The 18672-nt window shown below is 40.1% G+C and overlaps 4 protein-coding genes across 8 annotated transcripts; 1 reads left to right on the forward strand and 3 right to left on the reverse strand.

Annotated features, from left to right (window-relative positions):
* Positions 1-4347: 4347 nt before the first annotated feature.
* atp23 (ATP23 metallopeptidase and ATP synthase assembly factor homolog) lies at positions 4348-5996 on the reverse strand. Its single transcript, XM_056748746.1, has 6 exons — positions 5715-5996; positions 5540-5585; positions 5380-5461; positions 5165-5302; positions 4995-5078; positions 4348-4839 (listed from the first exon to the last, which is right to left on the reverse strand). The coding sequence occupies exons 1-6, from the start codon at positions 5929-5931 to the stop codon at positions 4636-4638; spliced, it is 771 nt and encodes a 256-aa protein (XP_056604724.1). The 5' UTR covers positions 5932-5996; the 3' UTR covers positions 4348-4635.
* Positions 5997-6159: 163 nt separating this feature from the next.
* Positions 6160-10435, forward strand: rpap3 (RNA polymerase II associated protein 3). Of its 5 annotated transcripts, XM_056748742.1 has the most exons (18): positions 6273-6288; positions 6802-6838; positions 7007-7173; positions 7257-7400; positions 7479-7589; positions 7747-7874; positions 7979-8100; positions 8174-8244; positions 8326-8460; positions 8544-8671; positions 8752-8873; positions 8956-9026; positions 9128-9211; positions 9314-9435; positions 9508-9661; positions 9741-9838; positions 9919-10019; positions 10133-10435. In XM_056748742.1, exons 3-18 carry the CDS (start codon positions 7024-7026, stop codon positions 10216-10218), a joined length of 1827 nt encoding a protein of 608 aa, XP_056604720.1. In that variant the 5' UTR covers positions 6273-6288; positions 6802-6838; positions 7007-7023; the 3' UTR covers positions 10219-10435. The 5 variants fall into 5 exon arrangements, with proteins under 5 accessions (XP_056604717.1, XP_056604719.1, XP_056604721.1 ...); XM_056748739.1 differs by lacking the exon at positions 6802-6838 and having other exon boundaries at positions 6160-6288; XM_056748741.1 differs by having other exon boundaries at positions 6200-6288; positions 6717-7173.
* A 134-nt stretch (positions 10436-10569) lies between these two features.
* On the reverse strand, positions 10570-13182 carry LOC130421074 (uncharacterized). The gene is made up of 6 exons (XM_056748745.1): positions 12508-13182; positions 12381-12419; positions 12032-12268; positions 11681-11935; positions 11366-11614; positions 10570-11284 (listed from the first exon to the last, which is right to left on the reverse strand). Exons 1-6 carry the CDS (start codon positions 12563-12565, stop codon positions 11211-11213), a joined length of 912 nt encoding a protein of 303 aa, XP_056604723.1. The 5' UTR covers positions 12566-13182; the 3' UTR covers positions 10570-11210.
* A 1196-nt stretch (positions 13183-14378) lies between these two features.
* On the reverse strand, positions 14379-17697 carry naga (N-acetylgalactosaminidase, alpha). Its single transcript, XM_056747993.1, has 9 exons — positions 17587-17697; positions 16844-17000; positions 16623-16763; positions 16331-16542; positions 16141-16235; positions 15745-15906; positions 15332-15529; positions 15112-15252; positions 14379-14934 (listed from the first exon to the last, which is right to left on the reverse strand). The coding sequence occupies exons 2-9, from the start codon at positions 16996-16998 to the stop codon at positions 14728-14730; spliced, it is 1311 nt and encodes a 436-aa protein (XP_056603971.1). The 5' UTR covers positions 16999-17000; positions 17587-17697; the 3' UTR covers positions 14379-14727.
* Positions 17698-18672: the final 975 nt, after the last annotated feature.

Here is an 18672-nt window from a genome sequence, read left to right on the forward strand (position 1 = left end):
AAAGATTTTGAAGATTCAATCATGAATCATAAATGAACAGGAACTTGTTGATTTTTCTACTTCTTGAATTTTGTAGATTCCTTCAGATGTGTTTGTCAAACGTCAACAGATCTTCATGTATTTTATACACAAACTTAAAAGAACTTAAGCAGTATGTTCATGAGAGTCAGTTGGAGATCTCTTTAAAGTGCAGCCAGCAGATTTTCCTGGCAGAACACGACAACAACTGAATTCCAGAAGAATTCCTGCGCTTTGATTCAGACTCCAGCGAGTTTCTGCTGTTCCAGCATCAGTTTTTATTTGAGCGTGTCCTCAGGGCACTGACCTCAGATCTGTTCCACACACACTGAGAGAGAGAGAGAGAGAGAGAGAGAGAGAGCAGCTGGGTGTTGTGGTTGATTGGTGTGGATTGTTTGCAGATGTTGGAGGTAATGGATGATCCAGCGGCTCTTTCATCAACAGATTCTCTCAGCTGATTCTCTCATATCCACCGTTCTTCATCTTGAGGAATCCTTAAAAGCAGATTTTCTTTATCGGACAGATGTTGAGTTGTGGTCTCTTTATGACGCCTGTGGTTTCTCGTAACTCTATTCAGCACAGGTGTGAACGCAGAGACTTCAAGTGAAAAGTGCAGTGCATGAGGAATTCTGGGAAGGTTGGTGGGATATCATAGCAGTTAGAGTCTGAACCATCCCACATGAAACTGATGTGAAATCAGTGAAAGCGGACTCATCTGAGATTCACACCAATGATACTACTGGCAGTGTTTGTCCAAACCACAGAACAAAACTAATATTAAAAAAATATTAAAAGTGTCGAGGAGTCAGATTGACTAAAAACAAATGTTTAAAGAGTCAAGTTTGAGACACAAATGAAAGACTCAAAGCTGTACACGTGAACTGAAGTTTATTTCCAGTGGAGCAGCTCACACTCTTTATTTAAACAGCACAGATATATTTGTGTAACATCTAAACACATTCTCACATTTCTGCCATATGTGCTGCAGTAAAACAGAAGTGTAAGTGTGTGTGTCAAAGGATGTGAACTGTGGATTTGTGTAAATCTTGTACAGTATTACAGTAATGTGTTGACATTTTTGCACTTTTATTGTTTTTTTCTTGACAAGGTTGCCATATGATGTTTTTATTCACATGCAGAAATTTTGTGCACATTTTGCATTCATTGGTGTATCGTGAGACGGCGCTTGACAGGCAGTCGGCCCACCCAGAAGAGACGTTTTCACAGACTCACAGACGTTTCTCTGTTGGTTTATCGGATCTGAGCCAAATCATATATACCGTCTTCATACACGGCAGATCTTTCTCCTCCCTTCTGCAAGCCAAATGATCGCCATCCAAGAAGAAACACGACTCTCTCGCTCCACAGAAATAAAAGAGTCAATATGCAGTCTCTCTCATAACAAAGATCTGCTGATGTTTTCCAGATGTGACTCCATCTGATGATGCCAGGAACACAAATATCATCATTATTAAAGAAATGAAACTCGCCCTCCTGTCAATCTGACACATATTTGCTTCATTTCCATTAAACACAGAGGTGCAGAAGAATCTCACACTGAGAAGAATGACAGCATTCGCTTTTTAAGCTGAAATTTCCCTTTTAATCATGATCAACTTTAACAGCTCTGAGAAACTGCAACATGTGACAACCTGTGTGTGCGTCTATTTATGTGTGCGTGCATGTGTTTGTGGGGAGAGAGAGAAAATGACTGTTATTAGTCTAATGGTTTTCTAATGTCTCTTTCCTGACGTCTGTGATTGTTTGCTGCTGATACGTGCGCGCACACACACACACAGTCTCAAATAATCACAAAATCTTGTGTAGAAAAATCAAAGACAATGGAGGTGAATGTTGTGAAGCAGCACACTACACATTTAAATACACAACATACACTGTTCAATGTATTAATACTCAAGATGTTTGTACATGTTAACACAATAATTTAACATATGTGTTTTGAAGGTATATGAAATATTATGAGCACACAAATCAAGTCAACAAACACATTAGTTGGCAACAAGTCCAGTATGACAAAGACATGATTTTGACATGTGTGAAGTTATATGAAGTGTTTTCTGTGTTCAGTGTTTGTGATGATGCAATCATCGAGTTACTAAACAGCACAACACAGTGCGCATGTGTGTCAGCTGTAATAATGTGTTCTTGTCAAACATGTTTATGTATTATATTGAGAAAACAATTGCAACAATTGTTCCTCTAGGCTGTTGTGACATATCTCTCTCTCTCTCTCTGTGAACTAGCACACATCTGTATCTTCTTTTTTAATATTTAAAGAATGCAGTATATGAATGAAGCCTGTGGTTTGGATCTATTGAGTTTGTATTCATTTGATGTGATCTTTAGTTTCTTCAGTCCTCAGACAGCATGAGCTCAGGTTATGACAATGTAAAGATGCTGTAAGGTGCCTGTGAGAATCACTCGAGTCTTCATGAGTTAACCTGGAATCTCTCATTATTGTTTGATGTTCAGTGTTTTACAGTCTTCATAATAAACTCATCAAAACTGACATTCATTTCAGTGAGGTTTTAAAGGACCTTTTCAGAAATAACTGAATCATTGAAGTCAAACGATGTGATTGTTCTGATGATACAACAATGAAAAAAGTAGAGCGAAGTAACAAAGTCCTTGATATCTGAACTTGCTAGTGCACTTGTTAGTGTGTGTGTTTGCTGGTAATTAGTGATGTGCCCTTTAACCTGCTGTCTGTTAATGAGAATCAGATGATGAAGTGATGATGGTGGAGGGTTTGAGCTCTGAGCAGATGAATCTTTCACTCCTGGATAATGAACCTCCTGTGGATATCAGAGCAGCGCGGGTCAGTCAAACACACAAACACATCTAATAGATGTAATCAGAGTATGTTTTATCCTCATCCTCATCTCTCTCTCTCATGTGTCTGTACACATTTGAGTAGATATGCTGCAGGTCTCTGTGACTCTCCTCATGTCGTGTCGTCACAGAATTTCATCATGACCACACTAATATAAAGTACCACAATTGACTCTAGTACTGCCATGTTTTCTGCATTTTTAATAGCAAGAGCAGGGTTTTATGGACATGTAGTCTAATCCATGAGGTCCATACAGGTCTATCTGTGATTTAAATGTTTTATTATCCTAGTCTAACTATAAATATTGTGGTTCAACTGTAGTTACTGCAGTCACACAACTGTAACTTTGTGCCTATCCTACAAATAATACTATTACTGCAGTGAAATCAAGATGACGCTTCATAAGGTTGAAACGTTGAGACACACAAATTACAGAATTATGTAAAGGTCAACAGCGCCACCGTGAGGATACTGATGTAACTTCAGATTTTATCCATTCAAGCACACCTTAAGAAACAATGTCCTTTTCCCTACACCCAAAATGCATGATTGCAGAAGCATATATATATATATATATATATATATATATATATATATATATATATATGCTTGTATTAGACATTTATGGAGCAACAGATTGTGTGTGAAACAATTTTGTTTAAAAATCGTATAAATGTATGAGGATAAAACAATATGGCTTTAATAATGTTTAAGTAAATACTTGTTTAAAAAACACTTTGCAGTTTGTCCTGTTTTTTGTTTATGTTATAAATAAAACAATTCATTTTTGTTCAATAAATATACTGTCATTAAAATATGTTAATATCACAATATATAAAAACAAAATAACTTAAAAATAGGAAAGATTTTGAAAGCGTTGGAGATCTCATAACTTAATATAGTAACAAAAATTATATTTTATATAATATGATTTATATAATATTTAGGCCTAATAGTTTCATTATAAACCTAATAGTTTCATTATAAACAACATTTGCCATCTGAATCTAACTATGTCATGTCAACAAATTGAAAGAGCCGTTTCTTATCGTGTTAATTTAGTGTGCCTTTAGACCCAACAGTAGGGGTGCTTTTACCCCAAATAGCATACTTTTACATATTCTTATGTTATTGAAAATTTGTTTAGCATTTATCATGTTCTGCTTTAATCTACAACATTTTGAAAAACATAGATCAAATATTAGATCAAATTAGCACCAAATCAATTTTAGTTTCCCGTGATCCTGTCAAAGATCAGCTAATTATCCAAATGCAGAGGGGAAAGTGCTACAGCTTTTTTTTTGAGCCACGTAGTGGTTCACAAGAAAATAAATCAAAAGGTGCCTTTTATCCCGTTGTACCCTATCATTCAAATTCATTTACTTGTTATGACTTCCAGCAGTCATTCCACATTTATCTGTACAAACATCTGATCCCAACATGAAAACTTGACTTGACTTTACATCAAACAAAAATTCTTTAATAAATTACAGGTTTATTTCATCCCTTTCAAACAATACCGATATAAAGCGGGTTTTTCCTCATTTGTTGTCAATTAAAAGATTTTAGTGCAGATCAAATGATGAAAACGACAAGCATGTGTTCTTGACAACGACACACAGAAAACACACTGACACAATGGACTGGACAGTGAATCTTCTTCAGCTGTCTGTGATAAACGCAGATTATTTGTTACTCAGGTCACTTTAAAGCACCGTTGTGAGAATAAAAACACAGAGAGACGCTGCATTTTTTTGTGTGATCTACAGGTTTGCATGGTATCGGTCTCTGTTCTCAAAATCCCTTTGGGCAAACTTTGCGTCCTTCTTGCTGTGTGGGATGCGACCGAAGGGGGCGTGGTCATTGAAACAGCTGTCAAACACCTCATCCACCACTCGCTCAGCCTCCTCCCTGCTCACCTTCCTCACGGCGAGGATGGAGCGCAGCGCGCGACTGCGGACGCATTCCTTCACAAACAAACACAAGAGACAGTCTGATGAAATTCACAACACGTCGGTCATACACTGGATCTGTTATACACCAGAATAACACAAAGGGCAGACACTCACTCTTCAACTCTTATGAAGACTTCTGGTGTTTAATATCAAGATACACAAGTTACCTGATGATGTTCCTTGAGGCCAAAGTTAAATCTGGAGATCTCATTGACGAAGGAACAGTCGCCGCTCAGATTGGCCGCTCGAATCTACCAGAAAAACACACAACATGTTTGTAAACGGTCACTCATCATTATACATGATAAATAAACAGTAAATGATGATGTCCTATCACCTCCGAACAAGCCAAATGTCTGAAGTTACTGAACCAGTCCACTCGAGCTCTGCAGTGATCGAAAGCATGAATCAGTTCATGTGTGACCACTCGATTCATATGAGCCTGCTGATGAATGTTATTCTGACACAAAACAATCTGCAACACAAACACAAGACAGCAATTGACAAACACGGACACGTCACGTGTGGTCTTTATGTGTGAGTTTAACTCACCTGAGACGAAGCAGCATCAAATCCTCCACTGACCGTCCCATCACAATCCTCACAGGAGAAATGTCTGTCTTTATAAACTGTACTGAGAAGAAATCACATAGAAATCTCACGTGACGTCACACACATGCACAGATGTGTTCATGCGTGATGATGATCTTACCAGCCGGAGTTTCTCATGGCCCCCAGCAGAAGTTTAGCGTATGGACCTGAAAGACACAGAGAATGAATGGAAAGCGATCAGTTTTAAGTGTTTGTTGTGTAACCTGTTTTTCACTGTAGTGAGACATTGCGCAGAGCGGAGCTATATAACACGCACAGAGTCGATTTAGTCTTACTAGTGTCCAGTGTGAACTGCAGCATGATGTTACACTTGTGTTTAAAGGTGAACAGACTCTCTCCGATCGAGCCCTCCTTGTATTTTCTGCGCGTTCTGTCCGGATATAAACCGTACCCGAAATCCTCATCCTTCCCCTCGCTGTCCGCCGCTTTATTATCATCCGGTGCTTGTTTGTTGGTAAACAAATTCTCTTTATTTTCTTCACTTGGAGCCATTGCAATATCCGCCGTGCGCACTAGCTCAAAGGTCACGCAAGCGCGGTGCTTGGTTTCAAAATAAAAGCATCCGAGACTCGGGTTTCAAAATAAAAGCTCCGTACAAAAGACGAAGTCAATAAATATATGTTTTATCAACTAGATTATAATTGGTTTGTTGCTGCGCGGTTGTATATAATAGAAAACAGTGTAATATAAAAAAAATCCTGTAGATTCCGGTGATTTCAGGTGTCGGTATTTTCACGCGCGCGGGCTTTAGAGTGTGTGACGTAAAGCCGCAAGTACGCGCAGAATACGTCACGCTGTCATGGCGCTGAAGACAAACTGCTGAATAAAACCTCTCCATCATTTCTGAAGGTATGAAACACACAGACCTGTTCTTAACTGCTGCTACAGTTTTAAGCATATTTATTGTTTTTAATCGATTTTCAATTACGAAGAGGTATTAGTCGAAAGTAATGTACTAATAACGTATATGTAACGTGTGCTGGTCAACGTACTCATGTGACGTTACTGTTATGTGTTAATTATCATTAAATATACGTCAAATAATAACTCGTATCTGATTATATAACATCTCTGTGTTTATTGACCTACTGTCTGCAGTGTTTGTTTGTATAACTGTAACGTCACATGGTGAAGTTTATTAAGTTTATCAATAGTTTAGTTTTGTTCATTCACAATTTTGTTTTAATTTATTTAATGTGATGTCTGTTATGATCGGTTGAGGGTATTTATGAGTTTAATATTGTTTAACAAGTTTGTAAAAGCCACATTGTTGGTAGTTTCCCTTTCAATGCGTTACCATAGTACCCACAGTTTCCGCCACACCGCCAGTTCACGTAGTAAAGTTCCTGTTTGTGATCACAGCCAATGAGTGTGGACTGTGAAGTCTCCTTCATACTGTGTAAGAATCTTAATTTTCATTTTTCAATGATGACACATACATACCAGGAATAACACACGTATTTATTATGCTATTTTGATGGTAGTCATGGTCATTTTTGGAAGGGTAATGGATTAGCAGCTGGAAGCCATGATGAACAGATCACGACATGTGTGTTTGTGTGTACAGAAGAAAAGAGCGCTGTGATGTCTGGAAATAAAGGTGTGGAGCTGCAGGTTCAGATGCGACAGAACGCTGAAGATCTGCAGAACTTCATGAAGGACCTGGACAGCTGGGAGGAAGAGATCAAGAGAAAAGATCAACAACTTTGTGCTGGAAATATCGACGAAACACAAGTAAAAAACCTCTTCCAGTGTCTCTCTGATCATTCATACTGAACATTCTTTGGCTTTTTTATGTTCAATATGTATGTATATAGCAGGATAATCTCCCACCGGTGAGAAACAAGGATTATAAAAAGCCAAAGCAGAGGGGGAAACGTCAGACGGTCAGTCAGAAAGATCCAACAGAAACCCAGCGAATCAAATCTTACGATTATCAAGCGTGGGACAAATTTAATGTGGTGAGACAGTTGTCCTTTATTGAACAGAGTGATGTCATCAGTGTAATGAGGATTAACATGAGTGATGATGAATTACAGGAAAAGGTTCTGGAGTCTATGGACACAGAAGAAAGTCCGGTGCAGTCGCATGATTCAGACTCGGAGGGGATTCATGTGGACAGAGATCTGGCACTCACTGAGAAAGATAAGGTAGGACTACTACAACAGCCATACCGGTAAAGACATCATTAAAAAAACTCATCACATTACCTCTGTGCTCTACTAAGAGTTTTATGAAATCATTGATAGGTTGTGTGAGGGACAGATCACACACATTGCTCAGATTGAGGTTTGGCTGTTTTTTCAGGGTAATGAGAAGTTTAAAGATGGTCAGTATGACGCAGCGATCGAGTGCTACACCAGAGGAATGAACGCCGATCCATACAACCCCGTCCTGCCTACAAACAGAGCCGCCTGCTTCATCAGACTCAAGAAGTAAAATCAGATTAATCTTTATTACGTTTATTTATTGATTTATTGATGATTCAGTTTGTGTTCATGTGTCCAGATGAATCATGTGTGTGATTGGTGTGCTGCAGGTACGCTGTGGCGGAATCGGACTGTAATTTGGCCATCACTCTGGATAGTAAATACATGAAAGCTTACACCAGGAGAGGAGCTGCCCGCACCGCTCTGAAGGACCATCAGGGGGCGCTGGACGGTAAGTGATCTAGCTCATCTCACACATCATTGTACTTTATGCGGATCTCATGTAAAGCTCATATGTTTTTCAGATTATGAGATGGTTCTCAAACTGGATCCTGGAAACTTTGAGGCTGAGAATGAACTGAAGAAACTCAAGCAGGTGTGTTGACCTGTGTTTGTTTGTGCGCGTCTGAATCCAGTAGATGTTCTAGATGTTGTTGTTTTCATAATTGCACTTCAGCTCTTAGAATCCAGCGCACAGATAGTTGAGAAGAGTCAGACAGCTGCGACAGCTGCGCAGACACTTGATCCAGTGAAACTGCAGCAGCTGCAGGAGGAGCAGAGGAAACAGGAAGCTGTCTTGCTTAAAGATCGAGTGAGCTCTGCCTCCTTCATCTGTCAATCATCTCAATCTGATCTCCTGTTATTACACTGATTCCTCACTTGCGTGTGTGTCAGGGTAATGCATACTTCAAAGAAGGGAAGTATGAGGCGGCTGTGGAGTGCTACACTAATGGAATAGAAGCAGACAACACAAACGCACTTCTGCCTGCAAACAGAGCCATGGCTTACCTGAAACTCCTCAGGTGACCGCACATACTGACTGTATTTATAGTGAAAGTTTGTGTAGTGTACACTAGCTAGTCATCGTGTTTGTTATGTGTAGGTTCGATGAGGCTGAACAGGACTGTGGTGCAGCTCTTGCTCTTGATGACACATACTCGAAAGCTTTGGCCAGACGAGCAACGGCCAGAGCGGCTCTGGGAAGAATGAGAGAAGCTATAGAAGGTTTGATGATTCTTTAGCTGTGTGTCACATGTTCACTCTGTGTCATGTATGTGATGAATCATTCTTGTGTGTTTCATCACAGATTATGAGCAGCTTCTCAAACTGGAGCCTGGAAACAAACAGGCTGTAACTGAGATCCAAAAACTTAAAGCGGTACAACAACACAACAACACTCAATTCACTGAGAGACGTGTGTGTCTGATTTCATCTCAACCACTCTGTGTATGTGTGTGTGTTTTGTGCGTGTGTGTCAGGAGTTGAAGTCGAGCGGTTGTCTGGTTACAGAGGAGAAGAGAATCATCCAGCCAATCAACAAACCTGAACATCTCAAATCAACTGTGAGTCCATCACACGCGCACACACACACACGCACACACACACACACACACACACATTCCTACTGTGTTCAGTGAGTAAGTTTTGTACGTGTGTTGTGCCAGAAACCCTTGAGGAGGATTGACATTCAGGAGGTGGGTGAGTTGTCACTTGTGTCTGAATCATCTGCTGTCTCATCACCTCATCACAAGATCCAGAAGATCTCAGACGCTCTCCATGAGTCCAGGTGAGATGTCTGCTAGATGCGTCTCACTCGTGTGCTGTCAGTGTGAGACACTAATCCGTGTTTGTGTTTTAGAGATACTGAATGTGAGAATGACAGAAGTACAGATAACGGGAATCCATCAGATGAATGTGAATGTGTTCCTCCACCGCCCGCAAACAGTTTCCAACTGGAGGCCGACCTGAGGAAGATCAGCGCTAACCCACAATCCACCTACAGATATTTAAAGGTACAGTTAAAGCATCACTCTGATGTCATCACAGATCTGTATTTCACTTTCAGTGAAAACGGTCTCTTGTGTATTTCAGCAAATCAGCCCAGACATTTATCCTAAGATCTTCCAGACCTCTCTGGAGCCTGACATTCTCAATCAAATCCTCAAGACATTTCACACCTTTTACATTCAGTGAGTGAAAGAGTAATATGACACATTGAACAAAAAACACTGATGAACAGATGGATGATGATCATTGTGTTGCATTTCAGACATGAAGAACCGTCTGTTCTGCTGGACGCACTGAGAAACCTGACACGTGTCAAGAGATTTAATATGTCTGTCATGTTCATGTCATCTGAAGAGAAGAGAGGTATACTCATGCTTAAGCACACACGCATGCACGCACGCACGCACGCACACACACACACACATGCTCAGACAAACAGTGTTAAGAAGGTGTTGATGTGTGTAAATGTGTTTCAGTGGTACAGGAGCTGTTTGACTGGATTCACAGCTCCGGTCTGGAAGATGATTTCGTTAAAGACTTGAAGAAGAAATATGGCCTCTGACCTTTGACCTCTGCTCACAGGGAAGACTGATGTTTAATTTCTCTGTACCTGAGGACATTTAACCTGTCAGATTGACAGTTTATGAACCGAAGAACATTCTAGGGCATGAACTTTTCTGCAGAACCAAACCCAGCAGTCACGCGTCACTGTCCTGTCTGAGATAACAAATGATTGAATGTGATCGGCTGATCATTAAATGTGCTTTGATTCCTCATCATGAACGAGTCCTGCCTTTTAAATAAGTCGCCACTCTGTCGCCTGTCACACAGTTAGTAGTGAAGTTGAGAAGATTTCTGACGTGACGCATACATAATTTACATTGAATAATGCAACACTGTGCAAAACAATTAGCTTTTTTTATATCATGCTGACTTTAACATCAGTCTGAATGAGTCTGAAACATGCGCAGAAAGTCCTTGGTTGTGGGTGTATCATGTGAGCAGATGTGAATGCGGCGACTGTTTTGCGTGACTCATCCAGAACACACACATATAGGTTGATAATGAATGAGTTTGATTGTCATTTATAATGTGATATCATTGATGTTCAGAAACAGCCAACACCCGCCTGATAATATCACAGTCAACACATCAAACATTCATGCGTCACAAATATCAAACATCAAGAGCAGACGTGTGTGTTTGTGTGTATCTATTAAGTATGACTCCATCAGTTTCATGAATCAGAACATGAGGAATAATACTGTTATCTGCTTAAGATAAGTCACCACACTTCACCAACACCTTTTTTTAGGCAACCTTTTTATTTTAGCTTGTTTCTTTCAGCTTAATTTAAACAAATACAGCAAATTCAACACTCAGTTCATCCACATGAATTTAATCTATCAGTCAAATAAACTCCACATGTGTGTAGTGTGTACATTTGTGTCCTTCACTTCTGTCAGGTTATTTTCAGTAGTTCACATGTGGTTTGTTGTGGAAGTCTGTGGTTTTTTCTTCTGCACTTGTGTAATGAGTGACAGTGCAGCGTTTTCAGGTGAAGTGAAGACTCAGAGCGATGACAAAAGCTGACATCAGATTCATCCTCAGAGGAGCAGCTGTGTTTTCTGTCATACGGTCAAAGAAGACATCCGATGAGATCAGCTGAGGTCAAATGCGAGTATCAGTGGATGCTTGAGGGATTTTACCTGTCACGCTGAGTGTCTTCTGTGTCACTTCAGTGCTGTTGGTGATGATGTTTGTGGCCGTGCAGGTTAACGTCAGTGATTCTCTCCAGGTCTCAACTCTCACGTCTATTATCTTGCTGTAAAGAGTTTGGTTCTCTGCCGTCCAGGTGTAGTTACAGGAGGGTTTACACCTGCTCTGACACTCAAACATGGTGCTGGATTTAAGCTGGATTCTGTCTGGACCTCTTATGATGGTGTACAGTGGACCATCTGACAAAACACAGAGCGGTCAAACTCTCTGAACAAACATATGACCGCTGAAGATCTCAGACTTACCAGTCACGAAGAGTTTCAAGACTGCAGAGGCGAAGATTCCCGACTTGCTGTTGGTCGCCGTGCAGACGAGCGTTTCTATACCGACGACTGCAGATGGAGTCATGACCAGGTGGTTTCCAAATGCAGACAGTGGCTTTCCATTAGAGGTCCAGCTGTAATTACAGGACGGCCAGCAGACGGCAGAACACAGGAAGCTCTGAGAGCGGTCGACAGGCAGATACGCCGGGCCGCTGATGGAGACATTCTCTGGACCCTCTGAAGAGAAAAACATTCATCAGTTTTTACTAAAGTTTAAATGACGAATATCTTCAGTGTGATGGTGAGTCAAAAATATTGTTGATCATCTCTTACGTAAAACCTGTAGAGTCTTATGTGTCGTGAATGTTTGTCCTGTGATGTTGTTTTTTGCTGTGCAGGTGACGGTGGTGACGTTCAGTCTCTCTCTGATGATGATGGTGATCTCATCTGTGTCTGCGGTGCGGCCGTCTGCTGTGATGCTGTAAAGGCACGCTGCAGAACACTGAGAGAAACAGAAAAAACTGGCAGGAATGCCCACAGTCACCACATCAGGACCCAACAGAGTGATGTCTGAAACACATCAGTGTAAAACATGATACTCCACGTTATATTAGGATCGCTCATTCAGTTTTTACATCTGAATCACTGTTACTGTCTTTAAAGACAGAACAGTGTTACTCACCGATGTTTGCAGAAGTTGACGTTGAGCCCACAGCCGAGCCTGACATATACACAGACAGTATGACATCTCTTCAGATTGCGTTTACATGTAAATCATGTATAAGTGATGATTTGTTATATCTACACACCTGTAAGACAGAAGCAGATGATGATGTGTGTAAACGCTGAGCGGCGCTGCACATTCATGATGAACAGCAAACGAAGAACAACTCAAATGACTTCAAACTCAAACAAAAGCAACTTATCAAGACAAACTCCATCCACCAATCACACCCATTCTCTCTCTCTCTTTCTCACTCCCTCTCTGTCCTCTCTCTCTCTCTCTCTCTCTCTCTCGCTCTCAAAATGTGTTAATTTTGTGTAACTCTTAACATTGTGTGTTGTATTTAATACATAAGTTGTGTGTCTATGATGTGATTGTTTTGAGGCTGTTACATATTTAATGTCAGATCATGAATAAAGTCCCTCGTCTGATAGAAACTTCTGCTTTCTCTGTTGACTGACCCTTGTACATAATGAACTCTTTAAAAAAATCTAATAAACTCAAATTCAGCTTATAGTAAGATACTGTTTTGTGTCTTTCATAAGATGATATTGTAGATACAACCAAATCATGTCATTCATGAAGATAAAGAGAGCTGGAGAGAGTAACATCTGTGTGAATATCAGCTCATAAACACAAACCTCAGCATAAATAAATATTATTTATCATTATGAAATCAAGAAAACATCTGAACACACGAGATGTGAAATGTTCCTTTTATAGATTTCATGTCAATCTTTTTGGTTGATTATTGAGACAACCCCTCTAAAAACTATATATGAGAAATTGGGTTTTAAATTTCATCACTTTATAAGTATAAAATATATAAGTATTCAATCAAGAGTTTAAACCCTTTAAAGTTACGATATATAAGTATTTCTGTCGAAAGAGAAATCTCCAAAAAAAAAACAGAGGATCACCGCAGAAGATTCTGTGGCTCAGTGGTAAGAGTGTCAGCCTCTAGTTTGGATAATCCTGGTTCAAGCCTCATGTTTGCTTTAATTTCTTGAAGTTTTGAGTGAATAATGATGACAAGGCACGACCGAAAACTCATTGAGATATGAAAGTGCCAGTGGCTCAGTGGTATGAGCTCATCCTCCTGGTGTAGAGGATCCCGGTTCAAACCCCGGTCTGGACACTGAGGGTTGGTGGTTGAAAGGTGGTGAAGGTGACGGATCAGAGAGTAAGTCAGTGAGGCAAGGCAGGACTGAGCGGTGAGAGAAGGGGGGGAAACATCCGGGCTGCCCCCCCCGGACCTCGGAGACAACAACCAGCAGCGATTCTACTTCAGAATAAGAGAACAACGACTTAGTTTTTAAACTAACATGCTAAGTTATTTTTGTCACATCTTGTTCATATAGTCTCCTCTCATCTTCTCATCTCTTCTTCTTCTTCTCCTTCAAGTGCAGGAAGTGCCTTCGTACTACAAGTTTTGTTCAATCTCTCTCAGACTGTTCTAGCCTGGACTTGAACCACCAACCATCAGTCTGTGAGTCTCATTGCTCTACCTACTGAGCCACCGAGTCATTCACATATGCATCAGGTCTGTTGAACAGTTACGGCATCACCATTGTTCTCTCATAGCAGCTCACTGAACTCTGTGAATAAAGCTTTTTGACAAACAAATGAAAATATCAAATGATTTGATTCTGCGACAAAATCACAGATTGGTATGAAATGTGTAGATCTTCTGTGTCTATCTGGATTTGAATCAGAAGAGTTAAACACAGCTGAATCTGATAAATGATGATCAGTGTGACGGTGTAAAAACAAACCTGCAGCTCTGATACGATCTGGTTTCATAAAACAGGAGATAATTAAGATTGAGATGGTTATTTAACACACACACAAACCATGATAAAGATTAAGCAGATTGTAATGTTATTGTAAACAGCTCAGTAACTCTCTGCTGCTCTCTGGTGAACAAAAGAATGAATCACATCACGTGAGCATGAATCTGGTCACAACAGTTTATTTCAAGATAAAAACACAGCCGCACACATCACCGACATTGATTTCAACAGCATGATTTTATCAAGTACAACATTAACTTACATAATTGTTTTTCATTTTTGTAAAAACTGTTTAAAGAACTTCCGGCATTCATCAGCTCAAGATTGCAATTTAAACAATAAAAAAAAATAAAAAAAAAATCACATTTAGTAGAAACAACCCCTATATAAAAGTGAATCAAGAGATGTGCTGACTGTAGGCACTTTTCATTGGTTAAATGATGTCCCTGAGTGTCCAGTGGGCGTTACCTTTAGACAAATGATTCTGAAATCCATGAGCCAATGAGAGCAGGTCAGAGCACAAGAGGAGCGTGAGCATCTTTAGCATGCCGATAGAACGTTGGTCCACTCAGCTTCTTATTGAAATGAAGAGAGTCTTCCTGCCAATCAGATGCTGGAGAGAGGTACCACATGACCACACCAGACGGGTTAATGGATACAACAAACTCAGTGCTGTCCTTCAGAGTCGACACGGTGCGCTCCATGAACACATCATACACCTGTGAAAGAGAGTCAAATCCCTTTATTGTCACTCAACCATATACACAAGTGCAACAGTAGGAGAAAAACTTGGGTTCAGTTCCAACCTACATGGCAGTATGACGGATATCCCAGTGTGCTTGTAAAATATACTAGAGTAAATGACAAGAGGAATGACTGTGGATATGAATTCTGACCTCATAGACGCCGGGTATGTAGTTGAGAGTCTTCAATGATGTCTCATAGCGATACGGCATGTCTGAACGTCTGCTGAAGAACACCAAAGCGCTCGCTCCTTTATGCAGAGGCCTCCAGAAGACCTCGATGCCGCTCTTCTCCTGACAGAACACACATCACACATGAGACATCATCTGAAGATCATTCACGGTAATGGAGTTGAGTTTAACGGGGTCTCACTTTCAGCAGGCGTTTGCCCTGGATGCCCAATGGGTCTTGATTGATGGAGATGGCCACTTTATTCTGCAGGATGGCACGAGCGCCGCTGCTTATCGTCCGCAGATCGTTGGACATAAAGAGAGGCGCGGCCAAGATCCCCCACAGCGCCATCTGAGCCTTCGACTGTTCCATGCTGAGGCCAAAATCTCCAATGACCAACTGAGGGGAAAAAAATGTAAAGAGACGTTATATTTGATACATTTACATTTGGCAGACTCTTTTATCCAAAGCGACTTATATTGCAGGATACTATTAATTTGTATTATAAATATGTTAGTTATTTGTCAAGTTGTATGCATAGAATCAACACACATAGACAGTACGATGAGCTTCAGTGTAATATAAAGAGGATGATGGGAATGTTATGATCTCACCATGTCTGGATCATTCCACTGCCCCGGTCCGGCCGCGGGCCGAAGTTCATCCTGATTATTAAAGAACCAATCAACAATAGACAGAACGCTGTCCCAAGAGTCCTGGATATCACCATAGTTACGCCACAGGTTACAGATCTCACCCAACAGTGTGTAATTCACCTAAAAACAAACACACACACGTAATCTGTGAGAAATTAATCTATTTCACTAAAACATGTGATTCTCACCCTAAAAAGCATAACAGAATCCATGTATTCCACTGTTGATTTAACTGAACCTTATATATAATGAAGTTATCATTAAAGAAATGTTTAGTACACACTTATCAAATGATTTGAATGGACATGAAAAGAGTATTAAAATAAGAAATAAACAATAATACTGTGAACTCACTTTGGGTGGAAGTCCTCCCTGGTAGGCGGGCCAACTGCAGGAGTAGGCGATAGGACGGTTTGTAGCATTTAGGGCTTTTGACATCATTGGGTAACCTATAAAAAAAAATACTCCCCATGATGTAGAAAACAACACAACCAGTAAAGAGAGAATAGAGGCTGAACGACATTGTCTATACGTGGTCTCTCACCCTTCTCCTGATAGGTGGAGTTGGAGTAACACCCGTCCAGTTTAAGCATGTCGATGCCCCAATCGGCAAACGTCTGTGCATCTATCTGAACTTTATCCAGAGTGGTCCCCGGGTACCCACCGCACGTGTGCGTGCCCATGTCTCCATAGATACCCAGTTTTAAACCGCGCTCATGAACGTAATGCGCCAGCTTAGCGATGCCACCCGGAAACCTGCAGGTCACATAATATCATCAGATGAGGGATGAACGCATTTCATTCATTGCTAACAGAGAGTTAGATGAGATCGGAACCTCTTGGGGTCAGCCTGAAGTCGACCCTGTCCGTCTCTCTGCATTGAGGACCAACAGTCATCGATGTTTACGTAGACGTAACCCAGCTCTTTCCAGCCGTCCTCAGACAACCTGTCAGCCATATCCATGAATAATTTCTCACTGCAGAGGAGAGAAACGAGATTAAACTGCGGATCAAAGGATAACTGTTGTCAGGTAAGAGACAGATGAGGGCGTTGTACCTGATGCAGTTTTGAGGGTCATTCTGACAGTCGATATCGCAGCGGTACCGTTCCCAGGCTAACCAGCCCATAGGTGGAGTCCTCATCAGACCATTGTCCAAAGAAAAGGCGGACGAAGAGAATGCCAGAACTAAAAGCACTGCTGCTCTTTGCATATCTGAAACACACAAAAGAACAACATCATTGCATACATGCAGAATCTCAGAGAGTTGATTTTATGTTTGGTCTTGTGTGAAAAGATTAAATAAAATGTAAATAACACAACCAATTGTGACACATTCTTTATGAGTCTTTATGTTAATTAAATGGATGCACAGAATTAACGTGATATTTTAGCAAATGTAGCAATTCACAGTCGCACACATTTCTTTGACATAGTAAGGCTAGATAATATTTGTAATTGAGATTGAAATGAAAGAACATAGTTTAATATCTTGAGTTTAATCAATGTTGAAAGAGGGAAACACCTGACAGGTAAAAAGACACGTGACACTCTTCACATGATGAGGTCACACAACACTCTACAAACAGCAGCACAGATATAATTCAAATATTTCATACAGGTTATTATGACGACATTTTAACAAAATAAATGCACATTATCGTTTTGTGACAATCTCTGCAGAAGTTTCACTTCCGGTTGAACACACTGATAATACTGTACAGAACGATCAGAACAGAAATAATCGCGCGCGTGTGTGTGTGTGTTTTAATCGCACGTGGTTGAATTTTAAGTCACTTACCGAATCCGGACCTGATCTTATCTCTGAATTTGATCAGTTTGTCAATTTCAGACGACACCGGTGTGTGAAGACGCTCCTCAGGTGACAACTGCGCTCAGTGCTCTGTTTACCGGTCATGTGATACCATTACATCACGTGACTTGGCGTCAGCTGACTGAGTGCATGATCCATAGAAATCATAGGACACAATACTGTTTAACCACGCTCAGTGAGCAATATCGTACTGTTGTGTAAATGTAAAGGAAAAGCGTAACTCTGAAAATTGTATTATAATGACTCGTGTCTTCAGCAGATCATACGATCGAAACATCACGTTCCCTCTCGGCACTTTTAAAATGTTCATTTTCCTACAGTCTACATTTTATACCATGACCCTTCCTGGTCTCATTATTTTACTGGCTAGTATCATTATTCTGATAAATGAATGTTTGTAAATAATTACATGTAGTTCTCCGGTGAGTACAACACTTGTCTGTTGTTACTTTTCTCAGCGCGGGATAGGATGAACCAATCACATGCATTTCTGCAAAAAGACGCTTTATGATATAATAGTGCGGCAGATGATTAATTCAGTAAACCGTGTAATTTACTGATTTAAACAAGATGTACTTATTTTTTAAATTAAAACGTATTCAATACTTATGCGGTTTAAAATGTTTTATTAGAGGATTGAAGTTTATGAGCCCTCGCGCGCCCCCCGGTGGAATATGTCCGAGTCTTACTAACCACATAATAAAGTATAATGAGAATGTTGTGCGTTTTTCTCGTAAACTTAAGAGTAAAATTTACACTAAATACTGATTTTAATCACCAAATATTTAATGTATTTAGTGATATTTTTAAACTTGCGTTGGGCGCGTGATATTTTAATAAAAACAAATATGTTTTGTAATAAGTTTCACAAAATGTATTACATTAATTTTTTGTGTTTGATGTTACCAGCCCTTTTATTATTATTCCAGCAGCTTTCATAAACAATTTTTACACTCCTTAACTTTATGCTCAGCTAGTTTGACTGGTTTTAGAGGTTTGACGGGCAGGAGATCAGCTCATTCATTTAATCATTCTGGAATAAAATAGATTGTG

This window comes from Triplophysa dalaica, chromosome 5 (genome assembly GCF_015846415.1).
Source record: "Triplophysa dalaica isolate WHDGS20190420 chromosome 5, ASM1584641v1, whole genome shotgun sequence".
Classification (NCBI taxonomy): domain Eukaryota; kingdom Metazoa; phylum Chordata; class Actinopteri; order Cypriniformes; family Nemacheilidae; genus Triplophysa; species Triplophysa dalaica.